This window comes from Lynx rufus, unplaced genomic scaffold (genome assembly GCF_022079265.1).
Source record: "Lynx rufus isolate CCGP_SWC_20201006 ecotype Redwood Valley unplaced genomic scaffold, mLynRuf1.p SCAF_11, whole genome shotgun sequence".
Classification (NCBI taxonomy): Eukaryota; Metazoa; Chordata; class Mammalia; order Carnivora; family Felidae; genus Lynx; species Lynx rufus.
In genome coordinates, this window is record NW_025814825.1 from 37786342 (window position 1) to 37808025 (window position 21684).

The following is a 21684-nucleotide window of genomic DNA, read 5'->3' on the forward strand; positions in this document are numbered from 1 at the left end:
AGCAGGTCACAGAACTGCATTCTCTTCTTTTCTCCAACCCTGCCCCCCTCCACTCAGAAGCCTTGACCCAGCCACCGCTGGTATCTGGTGGCCTGTCTCGCAGGTGGCAGAGGCCCAAACGAGCCCTGTGGGTGAGGCCCTTCCACCACCCCCATCCCAGCCCTCACTCACCCGACAGCTCCTCCCTCTCCTCCACCAGCTCACCTGAGGGTCTGTAATGGTGAGGTACGTTTTCACGGTTTCCAACACAGCCCGGCGAGGGGCTGGGGTGTCCCCGGCTGCCACAGGCTGCCCATACAGGTTGAAGAGGATTGGCAGAAAGTTCTTGGCAAAACGGCTCACCTCCGCACGGTCAGCCTCTGACAGGAGGACCAAAGTTTGCATGCAAGTGGCAGGAGTCAAGCCTGCCCCAAAGGGGCTGCTGAGGCTACAGCCCAGAGGCATCCTTTTGGAGGACCCGTGACAGGACCTGGACCCTACGGATTTGGGGCTTCTCCAGGACAAAAGGTGCCACCATGCTCTATGTTCCTCCATGGCTCCTCTGTCCTGTGCATCAGCCAAGAGCCAGCGACCCACTAAAGCCCTTAACACCAACTGGACAACACCCAGCAGATGTCAGCACAGTGGCAGTAGAGGGAAAAGGGACAGCTTTCAGCGTGTTACTAACTCTTTGGGTCCCCAGCAGAAGCCCCATGTCCTTGCAGAGGATTCACTATGGCTCAGGCAGTGAGGTAGAGGAGGCCAGGGGACCTGGGCCATTGCAACCATTCCCCTACTAGCCCCAAACCCCAGAGCCCATACATACCCCCCTCACAGCCCTTGGTGATGAGGGTGCGCAGGGCCTGGCACACAGTGACCCTCAGGTCTGGGCGCTCACTGATGGCGGTGCCCAATGTCCGCGCCAGCCCTTTGAAGGAGGCGGCCACGTCCGTAGGCCTTGTGCAGAACCCAGGCAAGAGGGTCCAGATCTGGGGAGGGGGGATGGTAAAGGACAGTGACGCCCAGCAACTCAGGCCCCTGCACCATCCAACCCTCATCCCCCTGGCTGACCCCTCACCTGCCACTGGAGCGTATCATAGATCTTAGACTCCACCGTCCTGCCTGCCTGGGCCAGGTCCATAGCTGCAGTGTGACACAAGGACACAGTGGGACCTTGGGCACCCTTTGCGCCAGCAGGCCTCATTTTTATCAAAAGCGAAAGTCCAATAATGAAAACACGAATCTGGGTGATTCCTCCCTCCCCACAAATTGAAATACCATAAAATAGGAAATGGATGTCTCCTGATAATCTTACTCCCCCAGGGATAGTCATCACTTCTTCTGACTTTTTTATATTTCTTTAAACACATACATGCTTTTAAAAGCATAATAAACAGGACTGTATTATATATATATATGTTCTGAAACCCAGTTTACCTTGACAAGGTTTCTAAGCGGTAGGCTGTAGAATAGGTATGTATGTGACTTTTTTATTTAATCTGCACGTGGCAATTATTGCCCTGATTTTACTCATGAGGAGCAAACCCAAAAGAATTAAATCAACTTGCCCAAAGTCACCCAGCCATAGCGTGGCTAAGCTGAGATCTGAATCTAATCTTTCAACTCACCATCTACTAAACATGCCCGTTCCCACACAAGGTTTCCCTTTCCTCACAAAGACCACGCCATGGCCCATAGTGGGACTAAATTCACCAGAACCCTGCTGAGGGACACGTATGTTGTGTCAGATTTCTACTAGGAACAGCCCTGCATATATATAAATCGGTGTGCACTTCTCTAATTATTTCCTTAGCAAGAGAAGGAGCCATTGTGAGCCTGCCACAGGGAACATACCTGGCCAGGCCTCAAAGCAAAGTGAGGGACAGCCTCCTTAGGCAGGCCCTCAAGCACTGGCTGGCCACTTGCTTGGCAGAGGGATGCTGCCCAGTGTCCCAGGGCTGGGGGTGCTGGACAAGGAGCCCTTCCTGGCTCCTTCCAGTCAAGGCTCTAGGACTCAGGTGGGGCCCATACCTTTGCTCTTCAGGGTGGTAGCCAGGGGCAGGAAATAGGTGGTGAAGAAACCAAGTCGTGTTTCCTGGACGTGGTCCCGGATGACAGGCAGCAGCCAGCTCCTCGGGAAATCTAGATTCTCTCTGGGAGGACATAGAAAAGGGCCAGTGAGGAGGAGGTGACATCCTAGAAGGCAGCATGCCCAGCAGCACGTCACCTGCTGAGCCAAGGAGCAGCCCAAGCCCTGCCGTGGCCTCTCTGGCTGACCCCCAAGTGATACACACAGACTTCACCCCCGAGAGTGAACACCCTGCTGGAGAAGAATGAGCTGGCTGAATACCCCAGGGCCCCGTAGAAAGCCAGACAGGATCACACTTACTCAGAGCCATCAATTTCCAAAGGCACAGCCTCTAAAACCACCTCGGGTCCCATGCTGGCCACTGCAGCCCCCACTGCCTGATCCAGAGCTGCCGTGTGAGGGAAGTGGGGGGAGAGGCGCAGGTCACATAGGGACTGGAGGCACTGGAGCCAAAAGACGAGAAAATATACATCAAGGCATGCTCACAGAACAGGCACCCATAGTTCAGTCTGGGCCAAAGTCTCTAAGAGGATGAGGTCGGGAGCATGGGCCCAGGTTAAGCTCTAGGTCAGAGATCACAAACCAACAACCAAATTTAACCTGTTGAGAAGTCTGACCTTTCCCCAAACCCCAAGATTTTAAAATATTCTGTATTCTTGGGGCGCCTGGGTGGCTCCGTTAGTTAAGCATCCGGCTCTTAATTTCGGCTCAGGTCATGATCCCAGGTTCGTGGTATCGAGCCCCATGTTGTGCTCTGAACTGAGCACAGAGGTGCTTAAGACTCTCTGTCTCTCGCCCCCTGCTCCTCTCCCTCACTGGCTCTCTCTCTAAAATTAAAAAAAAAAAAAAGAAAAATTCTGGGGTGCCTGGGTGGCTCAGTTGGTTAAGTGTCTGACTCTTGGTTTCAGCTCAGGTCAGGATCTCACAGTTCATGAGTCTGAGCTCTGCATCAGGCTCTACACTGACAGTCTGGGGCCTGCTTGGGATTCTCTCTCTCTCTCTCTCTCTCTCTCTCTCTCTCTCTCTCTCTCTGCCATTCCCCTGCTTGCACATGCTCTTTCAAAAAAAAAAAAAATTTCTGTATTTGTTAGTAACATATAAAAATCAGATTTCATGTACAAATGTAGATTTTCAGTTTATCTTGAAAAATGGTAAACATTAAAAAAAAATTTTTTTAAGTGGGGGTGGGGGGTGCCTAGGTGGCTCAGTTGGTTAAGTGTCTGACTTCAGCTCAGGTCATGATGTCATGGTCCGTGGGTTCGAGCTCCACGTGAGGCTCTGCTGTCAGCTCAGAGCCTGGAGCCTACTTCAGATTCTGTGTCTCCTTCTCTCTCTGCTCTACCCCACTCATGCTCTGTCTCTCTCTCTCTCTCTTTCTCTCAAAAAATAAAATAAAATAGGGGTGCCTGGGTGGCTCAGTTGGTTAAGCGTCCGACTTTAGCTCAGGTCACGATCTCATGGTTCATGAGTTCAAGCCCTGCGTCAGGCTCTGTGCAGACAGCTCGGAGACTGGAACCTGCTTCAGACTCTGTGTCTCCCTCTCTCTCTGCCTCTACCCTGCTCGTACTCTGTCTCTCTCTCTGTCTCAAATAAACATTAAAAGAAATTAAAAATAAATAAAATAAACATTAAAAAATTTTTTTAAAAGAATAAAAAAGAAAGAAAAATGGAAACTCTGGCAAAGGCAAAAAGGCAGACCTACATGTGACAATTAGCAAATTAGCAGACGCTGAGGGGTGGTTGCCCTTCAAGACAGAGCTGTGCCCTCTGGCCCCCCCAGAGCCTCCCAGGGCCTCACTTGTAGGAAGTCATGTTTGCCAACCTGATCTATCAGGAGCCAGGCTTCTTGAGGAAGCCCCTGCCATCCCAGGGTGGCTCCTTTCTTCCAACCAGCAATGGTGGGAGTCGGTGCAGGCCCTGTGAGGCCAGGAGCTGCTGTTAAGGAGCCTGGGGCCTGACCTGAGGCCCCTACCCTCTCCTGGAGCTGGAGAGGATCCCTGGGGGAATCCCTTATCCTTAAGTGGTTTACTCTGAGCTGTAATAACCTCTCTGGGACCTAAGGCTGCTTAAAACACTATAATCCTTGTAATAGAAAATTTAGAGAATTAAAAACAAAAAGATAGTGGGTAGGGGTGAGAGAGTCATACTGGTTCCCTCCTCAAAGCCATCCACTCAAACCAGCACTAGTGAGCAGCTCCTGACAGGAGGCTGGGGGAGGTCCTACCCCTCTGTTTCCCCCATGTTGACTCGGTCACCTTCCTGAAGACACAGTACTAGGCACCTGCTGTGGGCGCCATCAGGAGTGTAAAGTGGGGTAAAGTGCAGAGGTGCTAGACACAGGACCTCTCTGGGAGCCCGCAGTCCGACAGCCCAGTCACCACCTCGTGTCCTGGCCCCAGCGGCTCCCCAGCTCACCTTCTTCATCACAGGATGAGCCTGCCTCCCACACGCCTGGAAGAAGACACACAGCAGCTGCAAGACAGAGCTCCATGCCGCGTGGAATTTGTACGTCAGGCCTTCCTCCACTGCCCTGCCAAGGGAGCAGGCAGTCAGGGCCAAGTCTGTGCTCACTTGGGCCCCAACCAAGAAGTCAATGGCTGACACCAGGGGCTACAGACCACCGGCTGGCTAGTAACGGTGGAGCTCCAGGAAAGGCCAAGGGGGAAAACTAGCATCTATGAAGCAGTCCCCGTGCTGAGTTTCATTCATGTAATCCTACTGCTTTTTTTTTTATTTTTAAAAATTTTTTTTTTTCAACGTTTATTTATTTTTGGGACAGAGAGAGACAGAGCATGAACGGGCGAGGGGCAGAGAGAGAGGGAGACACAGAATCGGAAACAGGCTCCAGGCTCTGAGCCATCAGCCCAGAGCCCGACGCGGGGCTCGAACTCACGGACCGCGAGATCGTGACCTGGCTGAAGTCGGACGCTTAACCGACTGCGCCACCCAGGCGCCCCCATGTAATCCTACTGCTTAAAGAAACTCTGTGAGGGGCGCCTGGGTGGCTCAGTTGGTTGAGCATCTGGCTTCGGCTCAGGTCATGATCTCGCAGTCTGTGAGTTCGAGCCCCGCATCGGGCTCTGTGCTGACAACTCAGAGCTTGGAGCCTGCTTCGGATTCTGTGTCCCCGTCTCTCTCTGCCCCTCCTCCACTCATGCTCTCTCAGAAATAAACAAAAAAAAATAAAAAATAAAAAAAAAAAAAAGAAACTCTGTGAGGTACATTAGTTCTTCCATCTTCATGTGGGGAAACTGAGGCTCAGAGAGATGAAATAAGCTTCCAGGGTTACTCTGCCAGTGGCCATACTGGGCCTTCAAAGCCCATGCTCCGTCACTGTCTCATGCTTTCCCAGTCTGACCCAAGGTGGGATGCCAGGGGAGGAACAGATGGTCTGGGCACACTGGGGAGAGCTGCACCAGGCTGGCTCTATCTCCCAGTCTAGGGTCCTGGAGATTTTAGGAAAGAATGGCCTTTTTTTTTGGGGGGGGGGGGGGGATGGGTGAGCTAGAGGTTGGGGTGGTTCTATTTCTGGGTTTTCCTGGAACCTCATCACAGATGCATCCACAGGCAACAGGCCTATTTCCTCACAGGTAGCACGACCCAAAGCATCACACCCTAGAGCTGAGCAGACAGACTCAGAGGAGACACCCAGGACTCTAGCCGCTTTCCCAGGACCACGTGGTGCTCCGAGGCTCCTCACTGCCCACAGGGAGGGTGAGGACAGTCAGTGGCCATGTCTCTGAATGGCTCCTCTCGCAGGTGTGGAGGGCAGCAGGGCGTGTGAATAAGAGTGGGCTCTGTGTCAGGCTGCCACTGCCTAGTTGGGTGACCTCAGCTGGCCCACCTATAAACTGAGGGTCAGTACAGATCTCCCAGTACCACAGGGGCTACCGGTAGTTTTCATTAACTGAGCGCTTAACTATGTGCCAGATACAGTTCCGAGAACTTTCCACACACTCCCTCATTTAATCATCACCTCCATTCGTAAGCTTTGATGAGGATCCTGAGGTATCTAGACTCGGAGGATCCTGAGGTGTCTACACATTGCCCTGGATGACTGGCCCAGAGTCCACGCTCATGAGCACCACATCACGGTCCCTAGAACGTGGCCAGGGCTCGAATCCACAGCAGCCGCTCTGGCCCTGCACACATGCCCACAGCAAGTGACAAGTGGAACACCTGTCATTACACAGAACTTTCTACAAGGAACACCTTATTCCCTCCTAATGCGGATGCTACGTTCTCACCTGAACATCTTGGCGACATACTGGGCAGGTCCTGAGGCCGAAGAAGTCACAGAGCCAATGCTGGCCATGTGGGGAGCGACACATTCCTTCAGGATCTCCTGCAAAAAGAGGCCACAGCTGTTTGACCCAAAGCAGCCTCCAGTGCCCCTGAGCCCTCCCAGGTGACTGCTTTTGGACACTTCTAGGCCGATATCCTGCCCACCCCCCCCCCACCCCCTGCCGAGAACCTCCCCTCCAGGACGCAGCTGGAGGTCTAGGGTGAGCTCTGGGAGAGACAGGGCAGCCAGCAGAATCTTCTGCACTCCCTGCTTCCCCCACTAAAGCTGGGGCTGGGAGTACCTGAAGGCTCTGAGAGGCAGCCGTCACCACCTGTGAGTGTGGGGAGAGGAGGCAGGTGGTCGCAGTTCCAAAAAAGCGAGGGAGGTGGCCCAGCCCCAGGTCCCGCTGCAGTCTGTCAACACAAAAGGCTTCTGTGGAGCCTGGCCCTGGGCCTCAAGGCCCAGAAGCCCAGGTCCAGTGACAGTCACTGATCTGCAGGGTTCTACAGGGTCCTTTTAGTGGGCAATTTTAAAAAGTGCTGTCATTCAAGTAATAGCCGCATGTGGTGAAAAACTCAAATAGGTCTTCGGAGTATAAAATAAAAAGCATGCTTCCATTATCACAACTTTCTTTTGGACTGACCTTCAGATGCACTTCCCAGAGGAATATCAAGGTTAGGTTTCTCAAATACTCTTCCAGAAGTTGTTATACGTATACAAACATATAAAGTAATGACATGTGCTAACATCTACCTACCACTTTTCATATGCCAAGCGCAGATATAACACACATTCGTTCACTTAATCTTTGCAACCACTGAGATTAATTCCCATTACCATTCCCGTTTTATAAGTAAGGAAACTAAGGCACAGAAAAATCAAGTAACTTGCCCAAGGCCACTCCGCTAGTGAGAGAGGGGCGTCAGGATTCACATCCTGCTAAGTCTTGCTCCAGAGTGTGCAGAGTCCTACCATCCACCCTGTTCTTGATGTGTCTTAGGGGTCTTTCTATGTCAGCATGCGCATATCTACTTTGGTAATTTCTAACGGCTGCATAGTATTTCACTGTATAGTGAACAGTCCCCTCGGGGGGCACATTTTGGTTATTTCTTGGTTTCTAGGGTTGTCATTACCTATAGCATTATAACAAATAGCCTGGGAAGTATATCGTGGCACAACTGTGGGAGGCCTCCTGGTAAGATTAATATGGAGAAGTGGACTGTAAAGCTATTTTGCTACTTTCCAGAATTTCCAGGTAAAAGATGGATGGTGTGGGAAAAGGACGTGGGCTGGAGACCTGCCTTTGCTCCTCAGGAGCAGCGTGACTAGCTACCTCACAGTGCTTCTGCGTCAGCCTCATGAGACAGGCTAAGCCCTTCCTCCCAGGGTGGCTGTGATGGGTGACAGGAAGCAAGGATGCCAAGCACTCAGCATGGTGCCTGAGAGCGAGCGGGAGATGGGAACCCCTCAGTGGACAGGGGACAGACATAGCATGGTGAAGACACTCCACCAGGACTCAGGGACCCTTGTTCCAGGTAAAACGCAAGTCACCAACTGATACACTTATTTTCTCTCCTTATTCTGGAACAGTGGAGTGTCGAGTAGCTACTATGAAGTGGCCAAGCTCAAATATATCATAACAGACACACAGCAGAAACTGGGTCTGCAGGACCATGAACCCCAGAGGAGGGGACCATTAACCCAGGTGGGGACAGGGGTGAAGCCACAGAAAGTGGACAAGATCGTGTGAGAAGGAAACCAGCTACACAGGACTCAGGGGCTGACAAGAACCAGGATGGAACTCAGGCACTCCCGGCACTCTAGTGTGGTGCTCTCAGCCATCTTGTTGCCCCTCAGAGCTCGCTCGTAACTGCTCGGGGAGGAAAGCACTGGCTCTAGCTGACACAGGCCACACCATCCTGCCCTGTGCCTCGCAACCACAAGAGCTGGTCTGTAGCATACTCAACAAGGAGATGCCGCCATCCCTCTCCAGCTCCTGGCTCACATCCCTCCCATCTGTACTGCAGAGCAGGTAGCCTAGCTGGAGGTCCTAGGACACCCCTACCTGACCAGGTTGATGTGGGCTTTTTCCATGACCGTAAGCCAGGCCAGCAAGGGTTGTAAGTCATTCTCGCTGGGAACATAGTCATATAAGGCCTAGAGATGGGACGGGGAATAAGCAGATGACTGAGCAAGTGTGTTAACAGCAGCCTAATGACAATGACCCCTTCCCATCCCCACACACTAGCACGTCCCAGTGACAGGCCTGCACACGTGGCCCTAGAACTCACAGCCCCCTTAGCTTTCCCAGGTCCTGCCTTTCTGGACTCCATCAAGCCCTTCCAGTTCTGCTCCTATGAGATCAAAGTCTCTAGAAGCAGTTGAGTAAAACTTGGGTCACACAACCTTATGGATCTCACAAAAGCCCCAGAGCCCTTCTCTGGAAAAGTGCATGGGCAAATAATGCACATTTTGCAAATAATTTGGGGGGTGTTTATGCCCTCCTTCCTCAAATCCATACAGGGATCCCTAAGTTTGAGAGCTTCTGTTCAAGGTGTGGGTTATACCACGACACAATACTGAAATAGTTTACTAAGTAAGTGAAGAGTCAGGGCCCACAGCTCCTGTGGACACTGATGTGGCTTTGGTGGCCAGTCTCCTGGATGCCTGCCTCCTGTCTGCTCATCTACTGGCCTCCTCCTCTGCGGCAGCCCATCCAGCCCACTCAACCTCACTCTGTAGACAAGTAACGTCTCCCCCATTCCCCACGCCCCAGCATTGCAATGCCCCTCCACCATCAGGCCTCACCGTGATGATCTGGGCGTTGAGCTCTGCTGACAGGGTGCCCAGGCCGGGCTTGGCGTGGAAGAGGCTATGAAAGGCCTGCATGGCACAGGCTGTCACCAGCTGGAGAGGACACGTAGGCTTAGTGGGGAACCGCAAAGCCCATGGCTGCCCTGGGCTCCTCAACCTCCTACTCTAGAAGCTGGGCTGGAGGGAGACCCAGGGCCCTGACCTCGAGCATGCCCCCCACACCTGCACACTCAGAGGACTGTCACTTCAGGAAGGCATGGCAACCACTGAAAATTTTGAAATAATTTAAACAAAGTTAACAGAGAAACATAAAATATTTTTAACATAATAGGCTACAAAAGCAGACTATAAGTGGTGTACACACTATAATTTATGCCTGTATTTTCATGTTTTTATCTGTGTTGGTTTATCCAAAAAAAAAGTCTGAAAGGATACACAGCAAGTTGTTCTGAATGAGTTTTTCCTTTTAAACAATGATCGTGTGATTTATGTGACGCAAACTTTAAAACACACGTGCGAACAAATGCTACAAGAGGATACGTAAAGATTAACAGAATTCTGCCAGCATGACAGAAATGCAGAGAATCGTTTTCTGCATCTTTAAAGCCACTATACGGATCTGTTAGTAAATAAGCAAAAGAAAGAAAAAAGAACCGCGATTGTGACTGAAACAGAGCTCAAGCCGGGAGAGGGCTGGCGCCGTACCAGCCTTACCACAGCTCTCCCTTCCCCTGACCTGCTCCCTGAGGCCAGCTCCCAACGGGACCAGGACCGTGAAGAGAGCCTGGTCTATCCGACACCAGCGATGGCTGGGGTCCTTGGTTGTAGGTAAGAGCAGGGTTGGGATGGGGAGACCCTAGGCCCTGCTTCTGGCCTGAGCAGCAAGTTCCCAAGCATCAGCACCAGGGGCCCAGGTCTGAAGCTAAGCCCCCCACCCCGGCATGCTCCTCTGGCTCCTGGGCTGAGCTCACCACATGGCTCAAGGTCATGACCCTGAGGAGAGTCTCGCTGCAGCTCTTCACCAGGCCTTCTGGGAAGCAGGGGAGCAGGTCCCTCAGCAGCGTCAGCAGGTGCAGCGTGGTGGTGGCCTCCTTGGAGCCTGGCACACAAGAGGGGGCTGAGCCTCCAGCCCACTCTCCGCGGCAAGCCCCGTCCTCCACCCCCATCCACCCTGCTGTCAACCTGGTTCCCACCTCCAGACTTCTCAATCTCCTGGACGAAGAACTTGGCGGTGGAAATGGCAGCAGGATGATGGGCAGGGGCTTTTTCACCAAACATGAACTCGCTACCCTTGAGGATCGAGCACACTCCATGCTGGGCAGCTTTCCGGATCTAAGGGGCAAGGAAAAGGGGCTGGGGCTGGGGCCGGGTCAGCACTCAACCAGCAGCTTCGGTGCTTGTCACAACCAACCGACAAGCATTGATGGCATGCCTCCTACATGGCCGATGCTGTGCCCAGGCCTTCCTGTGCGCAGACTCCTGAGCTGGGGAATGAGACAAACCTCGGCTCCAATCCCCGCTCTCCCACTAACTCAGCAAACGGCCTTGAGCAAGCCAAACGCTTCATCTCTGAGCTTCAGTGTTCTCATCTTTGCTACAGGGATTCGCTTACTCAGCCAGTCACCCGGCAATACCAAGTGTGCATCAAGCCAGGCACTGTGCTCGGAGCTGGCAGTCTGGCTGTGACCGGAACAAACGACTCGCACTGTACTTGGGAGACAGAAAACAAACATACACCAGAAAGTAAAAGTACTTTGCAGACCACACAGCAAGGGTTGTTACTTTTTATAGAGTGGTCAGGAAAGTGTCACTGCAGTGAAGTGACATTTCAGCAGAGACCTGAGGAAAATGAGGGAAAGAGCACCACGTACACACAGGGAAAGAGGCGTTAGCCTACCTGGGATGGTGTGCTGAGCACTGAGTGATCACGGACTGTTGCTACTATTATGTACTCCCTGCCCTAAATTTCAGGAGGGAACGGAGTGGCTGACCACCATTTACTGAATGCCTGCTATAAGCCAGGAACCGCGCCAGCCTGAGAGGGACACTGGAGTCTCCACACGCCCTTGCGGCAAGGATGGTATTACTATCCCTACTCTACAGCTAGGAAACCGAGGCTGGGACAGGTTAAGTAACTTGCCCAAGACCATAGCACAAGTAGTAAATCCAGTGTCCAACTGAGGTTGTGGGACTCCAAAGCCCCACTCTGCCCCTTCCTGCCACTGCCGCTAAACTGGTCACTGACCAACGAGGCAGCAGAGACTCAGGAGGGCCGGACACTGAGCATCCCTCCTGTAGGACAAGGAACTGCCCCTCACGTTCTAGAGCTAAGCAAATAAGGCGTCAGAGGCAAAAAGTAGAACATCCAGGCGAGAAACCGGTCCTCAGGGCAACCTCCCCAATTCCATTCAGACAGACCAGCCCCAGCGCAGTTACCAGAGTGGCCACCGCCGCCCCCCCCCATGTTCAGGGGGCCCAGCAGCCTCACCTTGGGCTTAGAGTGCACTGTGAAGCTCAGCAGCCCATGGTACACCTGCAGGGTCACAGGGTAGCTCCAGGCCTCCAGGTCCTGCTTCCTCAGAAGGGTGGCCAGGCAGGAGAGGACCTTGAAAGGAGAGTCAGAGTCTGTCAGCTTCACCCGCTTCAGCCAGGTGGGGAAAGAGCCCAGGTTTTCATCAATTCCAGAAAACTGCATGGGGATCCATCTGAGGTCCACATAGTGCCTATATCCTCCCCCTGCCGCCCCACCCAGGGAGTATCCAAGTTTCAGCCAAACCCGTGGGGCTCTGGAAGATGGCAGAGGGGAAACAGACCCAGACACTAACCCATCGGAGGGCAGAGGTGGAGCCAGTGCTGGCCTGAGCTGACATGATGTTCATGAAGGCTTTGGAGGTATCAGAAAACTTCTTAATGAGCACGGGGCTGGGCACACTGTGGGGAGAGAAGAGAAACGGTCGGAACCCCAAGGGGCCTCCTAAAGCAGCTGGTGCAGGCCCAGCCCGGGTCTGAAGGAGGAAGCTAGACAGGAGGCAGTGCCGGCCCAATAATTCAGCAAGTGAGCAGTTCAGTGTGCTTTCCATGGCACCTGAACTCCGCGCCTCCGCACCTTCTTCACTACCCATTCTCTCTACCCACAAGGTGGGCCCTTACTAGCTCACCTCAATCCTCTCCTCACCTCCTCCCCTAACTGCAAGCCTCCAGGTATCCTGGTGCCAACATCCCAGCCCGTGCCTCTGGCCCCACTCACTGAGCAGGGCCACCCCCTTCCCAGGCACCAGCGCTCACACTCTGTGTACAACATCCCGAGCCACCCTGGGAGCCTCATCAGAATGCCACCTGATACTTAAGGTCCTAGTCTTTTTTTTTTTGCTGAGAGAGAGAGAGAGAGAGAGAGAGAGAGCGCGTGCGCACATGCGCATGCCCATGGGCACAAGCAGGAGAGGAACAGAGAGAGAGAGAGAGAGAGAGAGAGAGAGAGAGAGAGAGAGAATCTTAAGCAGGCTCCATGGCCTAGCACAGAGCCCGATGTGAGGCTCGATCCCATGAACCGTGAGGTCACAACCTGAACCAAAATCAAGAGTCAGACGCTGAGCCCCCCAGGCACCCCTCTTGTTCTTTTTAACAATTCCCTCATCCTGTTCCTCCTGCCTGCACTCCTTTCTCCGTAAGTGACTTGGGATTCAAACCAGAGCCAGAACTCACCGCTTCAGGACAAGGTTCAGCAGGTAAGCAACAGCAGCCAGAGACTCAGGGGACTCCACTGCCTCCATTGTTGTCATCTGAGGGCCAGACCACAGGGGATGAATGGGAAATGTGTAAGCTGGGGCAAATGGGGTGCTGAGGACACCGTATGCCCAGCAGAATGGTTCTGACCAAGAACACTGGTGTCAGAGGTTCAAATCCCAGCTTTGCCAGTGTGTGATTTAGGCTAGCAATTGAACCTTTCTGTGATTCAGGACCCTTATTTGTAAAATAGAGATAGTAAGTTGTGAGGTTTCACCGAATTAATATAAGTAAATCACAACATGCCTGGCACGTGATAGAAACCATACATTGCTATCTAATTTATTTCATTACTCTAGAGCAGGGGCTGGAAGGCTTTTTCTGTAAAGGGCCAGGTAATAAATACTTTAGGCTTTGCAGGCCATATATGGTCTCTGTTGTATATTCTTCTGTATTTGAGCAATCCTTTAAAAATGTAAAAACCATTCTTAGCTCTAAGGCTGTACAGAAACAGGCCATGGTTCAGGTTATTCCCATGGGCTGTAGTCTGCCAACTCCTATTCCAGCAGTGGTTCTCAAACTTTTACACCCTTAACATTTTTGGAGAATTCCCCAAAGAGGTTTTGTTTACATAGGTTATATTACTGATACTTACCATATTAAAAATTAAAAGTCAGAACATTTTAAAATACAAGCATACGCAAGCACAATTAGCTGTCAGAATAATATCATCAGGCAGGCTGTAACTTCCAGAAAACTCCACATTACACTCATGAAAGAATGAGATGAAAAGGCAAATCATGTTCTAATATTAGTATAGAAATAATTTTGATAGCCTGGCCCCACAAAAAGGTCTTGGCCCCCTAACCCTGCCCCACCCCTGGCCACACTTCACCAACAACCACCACCAGAGTAGTGGATTCTTGTTCTAGAATGACAGTGTAGCAAATAGCATCAGCCTTATCAAACCGCCTGGGAATGACAGCACTTTTGATGTGTGTTTTTTTTGTTATTTGTTTTTTGTTTGTTTGGTTAATCTCTCGGTCCAACATAGGGCTGAAACTCACGACCCGAGATCAAGAGTCGCATGCTCTTCTGGCTGAGCCAGCCAGATGCTCCTGAAGCACTTTCCCCTATTCAAGGATGTCCTGCTCCATCTCCACACACCAGGAGCACCCTTCTTCTCCCTACGGCTCGAGTCACCGGTTGTTGTGAACACCCATTCCCAAGTCACACCCACTCACCAGTGCAGCAAAGTACTCAGTCTCTGTCTCCTTCCCTCCCTGGGAGCGAATCACCTCAGTGACAGCGGCCAGAACAGCACAGATCTGCACGGGAGGGAGAAGGCACTTATGACATCTATTTAGATCTAAGCCTGTCCTGGGACTGGCCTCTTTTCCTTGCTCCCTCACAAACTGTTCTCCTGACAAAGCCTACAGGTAGACAAGACAAGAGGAGCTGCAATCAGAGCCAGGGGTACACACCATGAGGCCTAGCAAACAGGCAGACTCAGACATGTTTGCCAAAATTCCACCTCTAGGACTCGGGTCTCTTACAGGAACACCTGCAGAAAATTGCAAATGTTTATGTACAAGCGTGTTCACTGCAGCAACCAACTAGAACGATACAGTGGCCATCAACAGAGGATTAATAAAGTACTATCACTACATGGTAAATAATGATAGACTCAAATACTACACAACTACTGAAAAGAGGAAAACACTACATTAATTTAGAAATACTGTTCAGTGGGGAAAAAACTGCAGAACACGGCATATAAAGTATAATCAGGGGGCGGGGCGCCTGGGTGGCTCAGCTGGTTGAGCATCCGACTTCAGCTCAGGTCATGATCTTGCGGTTCGTGAGTTCGAGCCCCGCATCAGGCTCTCTGCTGTCAGTGCGGAGCCTGCTTCTGATCCTCTATCCCCCTCTCCCTCTCCACCTCCCCCACTTGTGTGCTTACTCACTCTCTCTCTCTCTCAAAAATAAATAAAGCCTTCAAAAAAATAACAATAAAATATGATCTGTAAACCTAACAAAATGTGGGTAAAAAATATACAAAAAAGTCTAGGACAGTAATGTTCACAAGAGGCTACTGAGCACTTGAAACATGGCTAGTGTGACTAAAGAACTGAATCTTTAATCTTTTTTTTTTTTATTTTTAAAAAAAATTTTTTTTTCAACGTTTTTATTTATTTTTGGGACAGAGAGTGACAGAGCATGAACGGGCGAGGGGCAGAGAGAGAGGGAGACACAGAATCGGAAACAGGCTCCAGGCTCTGAGCCATCAGCCCAGAGCCCGACGCGGGGCTCGAACTCCCGGACCGCGAGATCGTGACCTGGCTGAAGTCGGACGCTTAACCGACTGCGCCACCCAGGCGCCCCTGAATCTTTAATCTTAATGTTTTAATAAATTAAATTTCAAAATAAATATTTTAGTTATCGGAAAACACAGATTTAAAACAACTTAGATACATGGATCTACTTTTGCGTCTATAAGTTTTATGAAAGTATACATTTAGAACTTGGAAATATGAACCTACTTTTGTGATTGTAAATGTTAGGCCCAAATCAAGTACTTCCAAAGAAGGTTTAGCATCCAAATGGAGATGTAAGGGTAATATATACTCTAGATTTTGAAGACTTAATATGATAAAAATAATGCAAATCATCTCATTTTATTCTATTTTGTTTAATGTTTATTTATTTTTAAGAGAGAGGTGTGTGTGTGTGAGCAGTGAAGAGGCGTCGGGGGGAGGGGTGAGGGCGGGGGAGAGAGAGAGAACCCCAAGTTCGATGCGCAGTTCAAACCACAGGAGCATGACCCGAGCCAAAATCAAGAGTCAGGAGCTTAACCGATTGAGCTACCCAGGACCCCAAATCATTTCATTTTATATTGATTATATGGTGAAATGATAATACTTTACATATATTAACTGTATTATTAAGGTTAATTTCATTTGCTTCTTTTTACTTTCAACATGGCTACTAAAAAATTTACAATTAAGTGTTGTTGGACAGTGCTGGGCCAGGTAGATACATGATGACAATCAACAGTAACTACCACGAAGGAATTAAGTGGGGAAAACAACTTTCACATTTTATTCTACTCACTTCACTTTGGTACCATTTATAATTTTGACATCTTTCAATTTAAAGTGAATATAAATATGTATAATTTAAAAGTATTAACTAAAAACGACAAATAAAATGTAGCTCTTGTTAGATAAAACATTTCCTATCCATTGTTATTCAGCATTAATTTACTCAACAAATGTTTCTTGAAACTATTCCATGTAAAAAGTCCTGTGTTAGGTATAGTTGACAAGATAAGTATTTGGAATATATTTCTATCCTGAAGGACTTTACACTTAAGTAGGGGAGATGTTGTTGGACAAAAGCAGAAAGTGGAACCTGCCCTAGGAGAGCTAGTAAGTAGGGAACACACAGGGCAGGAGAGATGACGCATCATCCCAAAATACCAGCTGTCACCGGCAGCAGCCAGCCAGCACTGGAAGAAAATAAAGAGACTGAGTCTGACTCCTCCTCACCATCCCGAGTTCTCCTGAACCCTCCCCCCTACCTCCTTGTGGGCAGCCGAGTTGGACTCCCAGAAGCGTTGCACTTTGCTGAAGGTGACATTTGTGCAGTCGGAGAGGCCGCTCAGGAAGGTGGCCGAGGACTTCTCCGTGAGAGCGGGGGCCACCTCTTCTTCCATGGCCGTCTCAGGGGCTTCGCTTTTGCCCAGACGCAGGGACCCTGACTGCAGCTCATTATGCAACTTCACCGCATCAACTGTCAGGTCGCTTTTTCCTGAAAACCGGAGGCACGGGTGAGGCCCCCACTTCTAGCCGAACCTCCTTTTTTTTGGCTAGGATCCACCCATACGACAAAAACTAGCAGAGTCCAGTCCCCCAACTCGAGAGACTCATTCTGAACATGGCCTGCCTCATCAGCCCACCATAAGCCCGTAACTTAGCAAACCCAGATACGGAACCCTTCAGGTAAGTTTCTGCTCCCGCGTCCCGACGTTATAATATGCCGATGGGAGTCGACCGGGGTGGGGGACAACACGCAGGGGCTTGGGAAGTAAATGCACTTTGTGAAAGCACTTTGTAAAGAGACACTCAAAGTTAATTATAGCCGAGTCCCAACTCTTGACGCCCGTGGAACCCTGGGCTAGTCATTTCCCTATTAAAGACTCAGTTTCCGCATCTGTCTAATGGGGAGAGTGGGCCTTTACTTCAGGCTACACATCCGACGTTCTAGGAGAAGAAAGGTTCAATGCCTGGACCCCGGAGCCTCCTGAGAGGCCCAGACCATCGGACCCAGGCCCGCTAAAATCCCGCCGCCAGCGCGCCGGGGTCCCGACCCCGCTACCTGAGGGCCGGCTGAAGAAGCGGCTACGGGCGGCCTGGCGGTGGCGGCAGATGGCAGGGTTGCTGTCGCTACTATGGCCTTTCTTCCAGCGTTTCAACTTGGCCGAGACACCGGAAGGCAACTTCCCAGAACGACCCATGTCTTCTAAACCCGGACCGGGATTAAAGCACCGGCTACCGGGACCCTGGAAACACGCGCAGGACCCACGTGGACCCGTAGACCGCTTCACTTCCTCTTTCTCTGACGTAACTTCCGGAGTTGCGTCTGTTACTATGGCAAGACAGTCAACATCCGGTTTTACAGTGCCTCCAGGCTCAGAATCCCTGAGCTGCTCAGAGAAGGTTGGTAGCTAGGGAGTCCCTGGGGCTTCTACTCCAGGGCCACGGTTCTCGGCCACCGGAGTGGGCCTTATAAAACTAGAATTCTTTTGCAGGTTAAAAAACAAACGTATATTTATATAATTTTTTTGTAATATCTAATTTCGAAAGTAACGCGCGGAAACAAATTTCTTTGAAAGAGTCAAAACCTGGCCAAACCAGAATGAGTGAAATCTTTTGTCCCCAAACGAGAAAAAAAGCAGCCGGTGATGCTCTAAACCCAGTTAGTTATTTTCGTTTAGTACTGGGGATACCCAGTTGCTAAAACCACCTTCCCTCGTGGCAGCACTCAGTCCCCTCTCGTTATTCTCTTCTAATCCAATGTCAGAACCAGCAACCAATCCTGCATTGATTTCCACTCCCCTGCGACCCTCTCCAAAATCTTTTAGCTGGAACCCAAACCTTAAAAAGATACTTTCCTCCCTTGTCTTGGGGTGCAGCATTTCAAGATTCCTCCGGAATTCCCTCCCCCACTTCAAATCAACAAACCTGATTTTGTGAAACTATGACTGGATCCCGGTGAGTTTATTTTGTTGTTTTTAAGTAGTCTCACACCCAACGTGGGGCTTAAACTCACTACTCAGGACCCTGAGATTAGGGGTTGCACACTCTACCAACTGAGCCAGGCTGGTGCCTCCCAGGTGAGTTTTTTTGCTGATTAGGCTTTATGCATTCATTTTGCAAACATTTTTTAGCTCCCACTGAAAAAGACACTTCAATAAGTCAATCTTCCGAATGAAGCAGAAGTTGACAAAATTTTTGTATACAGCTTCTTTTGCCTGGTACAGTGTGAATTTTTCCCCTGGTTTTGGTCTAAATGTTTGGATCCCTGCAAACTCCATCTGTTGAAATCCTATCTCCCAAAGGCAATGGTGTTAGGGGAAATAACACCCCAAAGGTTGGACTTTGGGAAATATTTAAGTCATGATAGTGAAACCCTCTTAAATGGAATTTGGTGTCTCATTTTTTTTTTTATTTATTTTGAGAGAGAGTGTGTGTACACACAAGTGAGAGAGAGGCAGAGAAAGAGACAGAGAGAATCCCAAGGAGGCCCCATGCCTAGCACAGGGCAGGAGACCCAGGCACCCCTAGAATTGGTGTCTTACAAAAAGATTCAAGAGTGATCCCTAGCCCTTCCATCATGTGAAGACACAGCAAGAAGGAGCTGGCTATGAACCAAGAAATGGACCCTCACCCAACCATGCTGGCACTCTGACCTTGGACTTCCAGCCTCCAGAACTGTGAGAAATAAATTTCTGTTGCTTATAAACTATCAACCCTATGCTATTTTGGTATAGGAGCCTGAACAGACTAAAGACATCCTTTGTTCTTAAATATCCTTTTGCAAAATGGTTCTCACCGCTGATTGCAGCTGATCTGTAGCTTGTGAGAAACATAGATCCACCATATAAATTCCATGAAGACAAAAGTTTTGTCTTTGTCACTTCTTCTCCTAGGACCTGGAAGAGCGCCTGGAAAATAATGTAGGCACTCAACAAATTACTGTTGAATGAACGAATGTGTGTGTTGTGGAGGAAAGAGGGAGGACTAAAACGGGCACAAGTTCAATAGGGTGTCAGGTCTTTCTTTTTAATGTTTATTTTATTTTGAGAAAGAGAGAAAGAGAGAGAGCAGGGGAGGGGCAGAGAGAGAGGGAGAGAGAGATTCCCAAGCAGGATCTGTGTTGATCAGCGGGGAGCCGGATCTCAGAAACCGTGAGTTCATGACGTGAGCTAAAATCAAGAGTCTGATGCTTAACCGACTGAGCCACCCAGGTGCCCCTCAGCTCAGGTCTTGACCTCAGGGTCATGAGTTCAAGCCCCACATTGTGTTCCATGCTGGGCATTGATTCAAGGATAAATGTAAATACCAATAACTGTAATTAGTCTTTACTTAGCCAAACTGAGATGGTCTTTGACCCCATAGATAGAAACACAAAGCTCAAAACATACATTTCTGGGGGAATTAAGAAGTACCAAAAGTTGAGCTTTGGTCCAAGAACCAAAGAGCTAAGAATGGAGAGTAAAGGGAAGGCCAGGATGAAATTCATGAAACTGCAGTGTTGGAACTAGAAGCAGACACCTGAGGGGTCATCAAGATCACAGGTCATAGGTCACATGCCAGTCAGGGTCAATACTTTTACTGCTCTGCAGTAAAGCAAGTACAATCCAGTGATGTTGATGTTCAAATGCCCTTTCTTTTACAAAGCAATAGTGAGACTAAATGGAAGGGTTTTTTTCTTTTCTTTTTTTTTTTTTTTTTTTTTTTACCCCAAACACTATGATTTTCCAAAATGAAGAGTCGACAAACTTTTGTCAGGTCTTCTTTTTTTTTTTTTTAATTTTTTTTAACGTTTATTTATTTTTGAGACAGAGAGAGACAGAGCATGAACGGGGAAGGGGCAGAGAGAGAGGGAGACACAGAATCGGAAGCAGGCTCCAGGCTCAGAGCCATCAGCCCAGAGCCCGACGCGGGGCTCGAACTCACGGACCACGAGATCGTGACCTGAGCTGAAGTCGGACGCTTAACCGACTGAGCCACCCAGGCACCCCAATGTCAGGTCTTCTTTTAAAAACAAGTTTATTGGGCGCCTGGGTGACTCAGTTATTAAGCATCTGGCTTCTGCTCAGGTCATGATCTCATGGTTCATGAGTTCGAGTCCCACATCATGTAAGCACGAGCCCCAGTTTGGGTAATCTCATGCCCTGCCTCCAGTGAGCCCTGCTTCTCTTTCCCTCTCCCTCTCTCTCTACCCCTCGTGGGATTTTGCTCTCTCTACCCCAGCTCACTTGCACTCTCTCTAGGCAAAAAAAAAAAAAAGTTTACTGATGTGTAAAATTCAAAATATCTGTAAGCCAATTTTCATTGGAATATCTGAGCCAACTCTTCATTTTGCCAAGTACAGAAAAGGTGAAGTGATTTGCACAAGTTTCCATGGCATGGTAGCTTATTTGATGAGACACAGAAGTAACCATAAAGGAAAAGTTGATAAACTAGAGTACACTAAACGTAAGAAATTCTGCTCACAAAAAAGACACCACAATGAGCACTAAGAGGCAAGCAGGAGTGAGAGAAGATATTTGCAATACATAAAACTAACAAAGTATGGCAGAGTATATAAAGAAATCCTACACATCTAAGAACAAGGCAGACAATCCAATAAGAATGGACAAGAGACCCGAACAGGCACTTCACCAAAGTGAATATTCAAATGGCCAATTAACATATGGATGCTAATAACTGATGCTTAATCTCATTAATCAACAGAGAAATGCAAATTAAACCCACAATGAAGTGCTACTATGCACCTACCAGAATGGCTGAAATTAGAAAGACTAGCAATACTCAACATTGGTCAGGATGTGGAGCCACTGGCCACATATGCGACTGGAGGGAGGAGCAACTGATACGCCCACTTTTGTGTGGTGGTTTCTAGTAAAACTGAATGTATGCCTTTTCTGTAGTCCAATCCACTTCTGGGTATATACTCTACAGAGATGTATACTTATATGCATAAAAGACATATGGTAATGTTCATAATAGCCAAATATTGGAAATGATGTCATATACATCAACAGCAGAGTGGATAAATAAATTGTGCTATATTGGCATCATGAAATAATACAATATCCAACTGTATACAGTAATGAAAACAAGCAAACTACTGCCACATGCAACAGCATGTATGGTCTAAATTGAGAGAAAGACTCCAGACACACACGGAGGAACATTTTGCATGATCCCATTTAGAAGTTCAAAACCAGGCTTTGCTAATATACAGTATTAGAACTTGGGATAACAGTTACCATGGTGGGGGTAACTGAGAGTGGGCATACGGGGTTTGGTAATATTCTGATTTTTTTTTTAATTTGTTAAATGTTTTTATTTATTTTTGAGACAGAGAGAGACAGAGCATGAGCAGGGGAGGGGCAGAGAGAGAGGGAGACACAGAATCGGAAGCAAGTTCCAGGCTCTGAGCTGTCAGCACAGAGCCCGATACGGGGCTCAAACTCAAGGACTGTGAGATCATGACCTGA

General features: G+C 49.3%; 1 protein-coding gene across 1 annotated transcript in view; it reads right to left on the reverse strand.

Annotated features, from left to right (window-relative positions):
* RRP12 (ribosomal RNA processing 12 homolog) overlaps window positions 1-17478 on the reverse strand; it is a 30518-nt gene extending 13040 nt beyond the window's left edge. The window contains exons 1-18 of the mRNA XM_047073234.1: window positions 17271-17478; window positions 16474-16703; window positions 14135-14218; window positions 12870-12946; window positions 11993-12098; window positions 11656-11772; window positions 10361-10499; window positions 10139-10266; window positions 9162-9260; window positions 8419-8510; window positions 6655-6766; window positions 6316-6413; window positions 4484-4598; window positions 2369-2511; window positions 2011-2132; window positions 1058-1122; window positions 806-968; window positions 205-359 (exon numbers count right to left, since the gene is read on the reverse strand). Coding sequence (XP_046929190.1) covers window positions 205-359; window positions 806-968; window positions 1058-1122; window positions 2011-2132; window positions 2369-2511; window positions 4484-4598; window positions 6316-6413; window positions 6655-6766; window positions 8419-8510; window positions 9162-9260; window positions 10139-10266; window positions 10361-10499; window positions 11656-11772; window positions 11993-12098; window positions 12870-12946; window positions 14135-14218; window positions 16474-16703; window positions 17271-17409 — 2184 coding nt within the window. The 5' untranslated portion in view covers window positions 17410-17478. The remainder of the gene's footprint in view (window positions 1-204; window positions 360-805; window positions 969-1057; window positions 1123-2010; window positions 2133-2368; window positions 2512-4483; window positions 4599-6315; window positions 6414-6654; window positions 6767-8418; window positions 8511-9161; window positions 9261-10138; window positions 10267-10360; window positions 10500-11655; window positions 11773-11992; window positions 12099-12869; window positions 12947-14134; window positions 14219-16473; window positions 16704-17270) is intronic.
* Window positions 17479-21684: the final 4206 nt, after the last annotated feature.